Source organism: Triticum dicoccoides, chromosome 4B, assembly GCF_002162155.2.
Source record: "Triticum dicoccoides isolate Atlit2015 ecotype Zavitan chromosome 4B, WEW_v2.0, whole genome shotgun sequence".
NCBI classification, from domain to species: Eukaryota; Viridiplantae; Streptophyta; class Magnoliopsida; order Poales; family Poaceae; genus Triticum; species Triticum dicoccoides.
This window is the reverse complement of record NC_041387.1, coordinates 296658373-296669003: the sequence shown is the minus strand read 5'-3', so window position 1 is coordinate 296669003 and position 10631 is coordinate 296658373. Positions and strand designations below refer to the sequence as shown.

The window sequence follows — 10631 nt, the reverse complement described above, 5'->3', positions numbered from 1 at the left end:
TCGCCTCGTCCTTCCCAATTCGCTTGCCAAGCACGCTGTCATCTAGGTTTCTTCCACACCCCGGCCACCGGGTGGTCTGGCTGGTGGTGGCGGTAGGTAGGTGATGTACTCTCTCCGTCCCAAAATTCTTGTCTTAGATTTGTTTAAATACGGATGTATCAAGTCACATTTTAGTATTTGATAGAATTTTGGAACGGAGGGAGTAGATGGAGATGCGCCGCGTGCGACGGTGCCGGCCGGCTGATAATAGGTGCGTGAGCGTATATACATTCCAGCTAGCTTTGTTTGTGACCTGCGGGCCATGCCAATTCCGAGGCGAGGCAAGCAAATGGCCGGCATTGCCTTGCAGGTGCAGGTTGCAGCGGCTAATGGAGACGATGTTAGAGGACCCACTCTTCGCCTGAGAGACAAATTGGTGATTCCATACATGGATTGGATTGGTTTGGTTGTTCCATCGATGAATCCCATGCACGTCCGTCCGATTGACCCGGCCGGCTCTGTATACTTTCCGCGTCCTCTTTGCCATTATATTCCTAGATAGAAACAAAACATCTACATCCAATATTCTTCTTCTAATTATTATTACATCTAAAAAAAAGCATACCATAAATGGATGGATGAATTTGTGTGTCATCTTTGATTTTCTAAGTTGACTGAGATGAATTCAGAATTGAAGAGGAGGCCCAGGCAGAATTAACGTCTGATGAGCCAAACTGAATGTGCTTGTTTCCGAATAATGCTCAGTAAGAAAAAAGGATCTGATTCCTGAACCAAAACTGAACAACCTACGGTCATAAGGAAATTCTTTGCATAATATTCAGGCTTAAAGAGGCCCAACCAAATTGAATGTTTTGTTTTCAAATAATTTGTTCTTCAAAATCTGAACAATCTGAATAATTTGTTTTGGGACAACCAACTCGCTAGTTGTTTCATTTGTTGGCTGGTTGGATGTAAGAACTGAATGTGTTGCTTTTGCTTCAGAAGTACTAGCACTCCTGTTAACCGTGGCAAATTTTATATCCAACTCCGTGGCAAAAAAAATTGAACATGTTTTTCTTATGATACATAAAGCCCCTAGCCAGCAAGGAAATAGTCCACATTGCGAGCTTCATTGAATAGTTGTTTGAATTTGAAGGAAATAAACATACATACATCCAGGGCAATATTTCATTGCGAGCTTTCAACACATTCTAAGAATTTTAGAAGTCCAGACGTATTCTAGTTAGTTTCAAATGTGCTTTGCTTCACTTTGGAAGATGCCAGTTGTTTGAATTTTAACTCTGCGATCTGCTTGAGATTTTTTGTTTGTTTGTTATGAACCTTGTGCTTCTGCCTTTGACGATGTCGTTAAATTCACCATTGACCTAGGTCTTGGTTTAATTTCATCACCATGTTGTACATGTGTACTACTTTTTCTGTTTAATTCTTTTGATCTGATGTTTGGGTGCCAACAGATAACAGGAGATGTACAGACTAAGGACGGAAAGTTTTTATTTGACCAGATAGGGTCACTTCGCACTGAATTTTGTTTTCAATGGCAAGATCGTAGTACGAGCTTTAATATCATTTACTCAAAATACATCTAACCCTTGGACCAATTCATCTGTTTTTTATAGGGACCTGATCTCGCGGAAGACGGGTGACCACTTTGCTACCACAAGTCTCCTTCACACCGTGTAGCCCGCAAACATGTCTCAGAGCATTTGCCGACCAAATTTATGTTGTAATGAACCGTTGACTTTCGTTGATCGAACATCTTGTATTTTTTCATTTGGACCGTGGCATGTATGCATGTAACATTTTCATTTGAACAGTTAATAGTACATGCAACAGATTATATGAGCCTTTTTGTTATTTTGCGTAATCTAGTTGCACCATTGTTATTTCTTCTATGATCCTTTGAAGCTTTTGAAGTTGTAAAAATTGTATCTTTAATTATAATATACTAATTTTGCAAACCCTTTGTATCAATCTCTGTGTACCAAATAGAAGGGGTATGTGAGGGGTTTTGCGATTGGAAGGATTTGAGAGGATTGGGTGGAAGAGAGAGATTCACCAAATCCTCCCAAATCCCCTCCTCCCAAAACCTCTCAAATACTCTTCTACCAAATGAGGCCTGAAGGGGAAGTTCTTCAGAAACCACACCCACACCTCTTCTGCACCCGAGCAGTCTAACGCCTCCAATTCGCCTCCGGTCACCACACCGCCGTCGGAACCCGTGCTCACCCAGCACAAGCTCAAACACCGCCGATGAGCGCTGACTACCGATACCAATTGACGGGCTCCAAGCTATGATCTAAGAAATATTCATAGTTGGGACTCAATTTCACATCGATTAGCTCACTTCCAGAGGAAGGATTTCTGGATCTGGGATTACAAAAGCTAGGGTTCTTCGGCAGCGGGAACACGGCGGCCTTGGGGACAACCCCTTACACAAGAGATGGATCCACCGATCCCAAAATGGGGCTTTAATAACCAAATGAAGTAGCTAAAGCAAGTAAAGTGAAATAAAGTAAAGTACTCCCTCCGTCCGAAAAAACTTGTCATCAAAATGGACAAAAAGGGATATATCTAAAACTAAAATACATCTAGATACATCCCCTTTTATTCATTTTGATGACAAGTATTTCCGGACAGAGGGAGTATTTCTTTGTCGGAAAGGTAACAGCCACAGCGGAGCTCGCGATGACTGTTGGATGGAAGATCCGCGGCCTGGGGAGCTACCCGTTTCGAATCAGTACGAGGCCAGGACAGCCACGTGATGTAGATCGGACGTCCACGGTTGCATCCAGCAATGACAATAGATGAACTACAGGATAAGTGTTCATTTCTTCAGTTTCGTCTGTGTAGGGCCTGACAGACTAGCTCTTCAAATTTTGGATGTAACCATTGAAGTTATGTGTTTTCGTTCATATCATGTTTACATGTTGCTTTCTGTATCTAGATTAATTTTGATTTGAAGTGGCATGCCAGGATCTATACATAGTTTTGCCTGTCTGAAAATACTTTGCATATGCTCCACGGACAGTATCATCTTGTAGCTCTTACAGCACACAAAAAATATATCAATTAACTGTTTTTCTGTTGCCATAATATCAACTAACCGCCTGATTCCATGATTATGTACAGCTTTGTTTTCCTTAATGTGTACAGTTATGGGATTTCAATCAGTCTAGTCTACTCAATGGTAGATACCTTAAGTTACATGCAAAGATACTCAAGAAAATCAAGCAATGGAAATCATCCTTGGTGGTGCTAGTAATGCAAAGATTCAACTTTTATGTAACCTTGGCTGAATTTTGATCATTTGATGTTGCTGTGAACCTCTGTTGTATTGCAAAGATTGAACCTTTTACAAAGTCTCATGTTAAAGTTATCCTTTTGTTTTAATTAATGTGTACTGGGCATGGTTCAGTGAACATTGCTGTAAGTATGAATAGTTGAGGTTCAATGTTATATTCTTGCTCATTTTGGTGCTGGCAAGGATATCACCTCAAAATCCTAGCGCCAGCCAAACATGAAATTTGGATTTGGAATCTGGATTCAGCCAAATGAAATGTTGGTAGAGACAGAAATGAAATGAAATCAGGGAGCCAAACGAGCTGTCAAAGATACTCCCTCCGTCCCATAATGTAAGACGTTTTTTGATACTACACTAGTGCCAAAAAAACGTCTTACATTATGGGACGGAGGGAGTAGTAATTACAGAAATTGTAGACACTATCTGACAAGCATCTCCATCTAACGAACATTAGAATTAATGCTCCACCTGCCTACATAACTCACGTTAGCTGCAATATGACAATTGTTATATCTCACTATGTTGTCAGGCATTGGGAGTGTTCACCCACAGAATTACCATTTGTTGATGATCAGAGATACTGTCAAAATGTATAGACACATGCTATTCTTATGGTGTTCTCTAACAACAAAATGTATTAACAATGCTCATCTACTGGTCATCAATTGCATGTGAACTTTCCATCTTCTCTAGTGACAAGGGGGCAGAGAAATTTAAAGGTGAGAACATGTCATCATAATTAGACTTGGGAGCAGGCTTAAACTCGTAAGGGCCAGCCTTGGTTCCCCAAACCTGAGCATAAGTGGGCAATGCATCAAAATAATATTCCTCTCTTTTTTCACAGGCATAGCAAGTCAAAACGTAGGAAGCCTACCTGGCTTCCATTGTCGTCAAAACCCTTGTCCCAAATGTGTATTTCACTATTCTTGTGAATGGACAGATCAGATGTACAATATGCTGCACCACTCTGTCAAAGGATTAATCTTCAGATGGAATCAACATAGCTAATCATTGCATAAGAGGATAATCCCTAGGTGTGAATTGATATTGAAATAAAAAGGGCAATTTCAAATTATTCTTGGTCAAGAAGAAGAATAGGCATGTAGATTCAGAATGGAGAATAAGTAGCTCACCCAACTGTTGGGAAAACCTCCCAGTGGGGTTGATCCTTCATATAAGCAGCGTTTTCCGCGTTCACATCGTGATAAGTGTATGGTGGTCAAATGCTCTGCGATATCCTGAACACGAAATATTTGAGTGCAAGGACAGTTGTATATGCCACAAGCTGGGATCACCGTAAGAAAAAACACCTAAAAAAACAAGCTGGGATGTGTGACCACATTGTCAGAACATGAGCCTGCAAACTGTCATGTTTCTTCAGTTAACTGTATCGCTTCCGAAAACACTTCGTGGAATCGGATGGCTAGCTGCTCGGGTTAAACCTCACTTGACGGCGGAGATCATTTAAGACAAGTTACTGTTTACTTTCATATTCTTAACCTATATAACAGCCGGGTTGTGGCTGAGCTGGGCATTGAGAATTATTCCCTTTTATTCCGGCCATGTGACCATGAACACATACTTCATATACGTTTCAATATAAATCTCGTCCCTTGATTTGGCCAATTATCTTCCAATTTCTCCACAGAATTAGTTTAGAGTGTTCTAGCTATAAGTAGAAGTGAGATGTGAAGGCTTCCCAAAGCCCTATAAATAGAGGTCCTCACCTCTAGTTTGCAGGCAGACTATGTACCCCACTACCTATAGTAGAACTTGGCGTTATTATCTAAGATCTTGGACTAGATCTTGTGCTAGGAATTTTGGATTTAACTCTTGCTGTCATATCGGCCCTATCTCTGCCTCTAGAGCAATATCTAGCGCAGCACGTCGAAATGGTTCCTTCAACACTTGTGTTGTACACATTGTAGCAGCAAGGTGTAGTTGCTCCTCCACAACCTTGTGCTGCTTCAGGTGGCTAGTTCTTGTTGTTCTCTTTGATAGTGGAGCTGCAGCAAGCAATGAAGCAATTGGAGAAGAGATGGATGCTGCCAACAAAGAAAATTTATTTCTGATCTACACTAAAAGTAGCTCCTTCTCTTCCCCTACCTAACCCAAGCTTGTCTGGGTTGGGAGGAACTTGTTTGTAAAAATGTAAAAGTGTAACATCTTTATACATATATATGAAAACACAGTAGGAGCCTTTCCTACTGTCCTTTCCGTCAAAAAAAAAAGGATGAAGAAGATGTTCGACAGGGAAGAAGAGGAGGTAATCTTGGAGCAAGATTACTGACTACCACAAAAATGTGCAGTTCAGTGTGCTTCAAGAAGGCCAATTTATGTTGAAGCTTTTGAAGGTGAAGAATATGATGATGCCCTTGAAGAACCTAATCTCTATGCATATCAGAGAGTACCCAACCCTACATATGCAAGGGATAAAGACAAGGTGAAAGCTGAGATCCCAACTTTTAATGGAAATGTTGATATTGAAGGGTGCCTTGATTGGTTATATGAAGTGGAGACTTCCTTTGAGGTCATGGAGATTCCGGAAGATCGTAGAGTTTCTTTGGTCGCCTACAAGTTGAAAGGAGGAGCCAGTGCATGCTGGCATCGCCTTCAAGAAGAACACAGCCTGAGAGGAGAACCTCGTGTGAGAACTTGGCGGCGAATGAAGAGTTTTTTGAATGGGAGATTGCTGATTATGAGCAGATCATGTTTATTCAGTTTCAAAATTGCGCCCAAGCAAATAGGACTGTTTCAGATTACATGGAGGAGTTTTTAAGGCTACAAGTGAGGTGCAACCTTGCCGAAACTAAAGATCAACAAGTTGCAAGGTATATCAATGGTCTCACTGATGCTATTCAAGATCGATTGATGATGCAGCAAATCTGATCCATTGTCAAGCACAAGCTCTAGCCTTGAAGACCAAGAGGTTTGTGAGGACAAGAAAGACAACTAAGGCTACATATCCTCGTACCGAAGGCTCGTCTAGGAGTCACACTAATAGAGTGGAAGAAAAGACCGCTCCACCAAAGGCAAAACAACCCATCCCAAAACAAACTAGACTATAAATGTGGTGAAGAGGGATACATATCCAGCGGTTGCCCACTAAGGAAATTTGTTAACACAGCTATCCATGATGGTGAAGACGATGAGGAATACAAATTTGAAGATGTAGAGGGATAAGAGGTTTATCAAGAAGAAGGTGAAGGGGTGGTATGTGTAATTCAGCGTCTCCTATGTTCCACACCACAACCTGACGACACAAAACGGAAGGAAATATTTGAGAGCAAATGCACTATGAATGGCAAGGTATGCAGATTAGTAACTAATAGTTGCAGCTGCGAGAATCTTATCTCACAGAATTTGGTGAACCATTTAAAGCTTGAAACTCATGATCATCCAAATCGCTACACTATTGGGTGGATCAAGGAGTGAATACAAGGATCACCAAACAATGCAACCTGCCACTTTCTTTGGGCAAGCATTATCACTAAAATGTGTTGTGATGTGGTTGACATGGGTGCCAGCCATGTTCTTCTTGGGAGACCTTGGCAATTTGATGTGGATACTACACAAGTACACGTAAAGGGAAGGGAAATTCTTACTCTTTCATTTGGAACAAGAGGAAGACCATTATTCTAAGGAGGGGAAAAGTATGTTAACTATCTCCCACACCTCTAATGAGTTTATGGGAGAGGAGGCAGATTTGTATGCTATACTTATTGTAAAAGGAGAAGAGCACCATGTTGTAGAAATTCCAACGGAGGTACATGGCTTATTAGCAGAATTTCAGAAAATACTTGGAGAGCCACAAGGCCTGCCACCGATGAGAGGAATTCAACATAGAATTGACTTAATTCCGGGAGCAAGTCTTCCTAATCTTCCACACTAAGAGCATGACATATTGAAGGAGAAAGTGAAGGAATTGCTGCAAAAAGGACACATTCAAGAAAGTATTAGCCCATGTAATGTACGAGCCCTACTCATGCCAAAGAAAGATGGATCTTGCCGCATGTGTGTGGACAGTAGAGACATCAACAAGATCACTGTAAGGTACAGGTTCCCTATTCCCTGTCCGGATGATATGTTGGATCAGCTTAGTGGAGCAAGAGCGTTCACAAAGCTAGATTTTAGACCCGGAGATGAATGGAAAGGTTTTTTGAATGGCTAGTCATGGCATTCAAACTCTCAAATCCACCAAGCACATTCAAGCATTTGATGAACCAAGTCCTTTGGCCCTTCTTATCCCACTTTGTTATGGTTTATTTTGATGACATCTTGATCTATAGCAAGGTTGAGGATGAACACGTAGATGACATTCAGAAGGTGCCAAGAGCTCTACGTCAACTTGAAGAAATGTGTTTTCCTGCAAACACAACTTCTTTCCCTAGGATTTGACATAACATGTGAAGGTATTCGTGTTGATAATTTTGAGGTTGACGCAAGTTTTCATGGCCTTGCAACTTTCTATAGGCGATTTATGAAGAATTTCAGCACACTATTGTGGCACCAATTAGCAATTACCTAGACCGAGAATGGACAACTCCGAAGACCATTTCTGAGGTAAGAAGTTTTCATGGCCTTATAACTTTCTATAGGCAATTTATGAGGAATTTCAGCACTATCATGGCACCAATTACCGGGTGTTTGAAGAAAGGAAAGTTCCAATAGACGAAAGCGGCCGAAACTAGTTTTAATGAGATCAAGCAAAAACTCTCACAAGCTCTTGTCTTATTGTTATCGGCTTATCGCATTTCAATAAGACTTCTGAGTTGGAGTGTGATGCAAGTGAGTACCCATTGGAGTTGTTCTCTCTCAAGAAGGAAGCCCATTGCTTTACCGAAGCAAGGCAGAAGAGTACTTATCAGCAAGAATTGTATGTCATTTCAGAGCTTTGAAAACTTGGGGTCTATTTGCCGCCTAAAGAGTTCATTGTTTACAGTGGCCATCAATCCTTGAAGCATTTCAAAAATCAAAAGCATGTTGAGCGCATGCTAGCAAGATGGACAACATATTTGGAGAGGTTTAACTACCTCATCGTGCATAAATCCGAGCAACTAACCGAAGGGTCAATGCGTTGAGTTGTCGTGCATGCCTCTTGACTTTTTCTGAGGTTGAACTTTCAGGCATGGATCAAATAAAGGAATTGTATGAGGATGGCGAAGACTTTGGCCATGTTTGGGTAAAGCACAGCAGGGGCCAACCATTATGTGATGACTATTTGGTGCAAGATGGCTATCTCTTCAAAAATGATCATTTGTGCATCGCAAGGAGTTCTCTATATGACAAACTATAGACAAACTAATTAGAGAGCTCCATTCAAGTGATCTTAGTGGCCATGTTGGACGCGACAAGACTATCACTAACCTAAAGGCTCGTTACTTTTGGCCACAACTAAAAAGAGATGCTCGAAAGTTTGTTCAACGGTGCCCCATATGTCAAAACTGCAAAGACCAAGTTCCAAGTTCAGAACATAGGGTTATACATGCCTTTGCATGTTCCTGTTGCTCCGTGGGAGGATACCTCTATGGACTTCGTCTTGGGTTTGCCAACAACAAGACGAGAGAGTGATGTTGTGTTTGTTGTTGTGGATAGATACTCTAAGATGGCTCATCATGTGGCAAACCTATGATGTTTGTTCGTGCTCTACCTCGTATCGAGGCTATACCAGATCACGCACTCATTCTCCTAACTACTGGTTTGCCACGACCACAACATAGACGCAAGTTCAAGTTCGAACTTGGGTGGTTGCTTCGTGATGGCTTCCATGACATGGTCGAGGAGGTGTTGGAGAAACCGGTGGCCGGGTCTACCCCAAGTCCTCAATACACAGATGGAATAACAAAATGCGTGCATTACGTAAATTCCTTGGTGGTTGGGCTAGGCATACGGTGGGTATCCTCAAAAAAGAGAAGCTTCGTCTTTCATCTATCATTGATGAATTAGAAGCTTTGGCAGAGGTTAGACCTCTATCTGAGTATGAAATCGAGATCGAGAATCATTCGAATGCACAGATAGCTAACATGTTGCGTGAAGAGGAACTCAAATAGTACCAACATTCCAACTCTCAGTTTGTCCTGAAAGGTGATTCGAATACTAGATATTTTCATGGAGTCGCCAATGGCAGACAACGGAACAAAATTATTCATTCACTACAATAGGACGAGGGCACGATTGAGGGGCATGAGCAACTTACAAAAATCTGTTCGGAGCACCAACGAAAGGAAACTTCTCAATGGATGAATCCCAACAGATGACATCCACCAGGTCTCTAAAAAGGAAAATAACCTTCTAACAGCCCCATACTCCGAGGAGGAAGTTAGAAAGGCGGTTTTCCTAATGGAGCATAACAAAGCCCCAGGTCCGGATGGTTTTCCCGCAGAGTTCTATCAGAACTTCTGGGAAGTCATCAAACCGGATCTCCTACTTTTGTTTACCGACCTTCATGCTGGCCAACTAGAATTGTTTTGCTTAAACTTAGGTGAGAATATTTTATTACCTAAGGTTAATGAGGCTGAAAGGATACAACAATATAGACCTATTTGCCTCTTTAATGTTATTTTTAAAATATTCACGAAGGTTGCGACTATTAGGCTAAATTCGGTTGCTGAACATGTGGTTCATCCTTCACAGACAGCTTTTATGCAAGGCAGACACATCCTAGATGGAGTTGTTATCCTTCATGAAACAGTCCATGAATTACACCGTAAAAAGTTGAATGGGGTGGTACTCAAAATTGACTTTGAAAAGGCTTATGACAAAGTCAAGTGGCACTTTCTTCAACAGACTCTCAGAATGAAAGGATTTTCTGTAGAGTGGCGCGCTATGATCCATAGCTTCGTTTTTGGAGGTAGTGTTGCCATTAAGGTCAATGATGACATTGGACACTATTTCCAAACGAAGAAGGGATTGCGACAAGGTGACTCGGTATCGCCCATGCTATTCAATATAGTGGCGGATATGCTAGCGGTCATGATTGAGCGCGCTAAGGTTGATGGCCAAATTGATGGGATAGTAAATCATCTAGTTGATGGTGGTCTCTCTATACTTCAATATGCCGATGATACGATTCTCTTCACGGATCATGACCTCGAGAAAGCGAGAAATATGAAACTGATTTTATCAGCATTCGAGCAACTCTCGGGTCTTAAGATCAATTTTCATAAAAGTGAATTGTTTTGCTTTGGTGACGCTCAAGACGATACCCACCTGTATGCTGAACTGTTCGGATGCGGGTTGGGCCAGTTTCCGATCACATATTTGGGGATACCGATACATTATCAGAGACTCACAAATGTTGAATGGAAACACGTCGAGGAGAGACTGCAAA

The 10631-nt window shown here is 41.5% G+C and overlaps 1 protein-coding gene across 1 annotated transcript in view; it reads right to left on the bottom strand.

Annotated features, from left to right (window-relative positions):
- Positions 1 to 3699: 3699 nt before the first annotated feature.
- Positions 3700 to 10631, bottom strand: part of LOC119296003 (chromophore lyase CRL, chloroplastic-like) — a 32203-nt gene continuing 25271 nt past the window's right edge. Inside the window, exons 7-9 of the mRNA XM_037574424.1 lie at positions 4435 to 4539; positions 4176 to 4268; positions 3700 to 4093 (exon numbers count right to left, since the gene is read on the bottom strand). Of these exons, the coding sequence (XP_037430321.1) occupies positions 3953 to 4093; positions 4176 to 4268; positions 4435 to 4539 (339 nt within the window). The 3' untranslated portion in view covers positions 3700 to 3952. The remainder of the gene's footprint in view (positions 4094 to 4175; positions 4269 to 4434; positions 4540 to 10631) is intronic.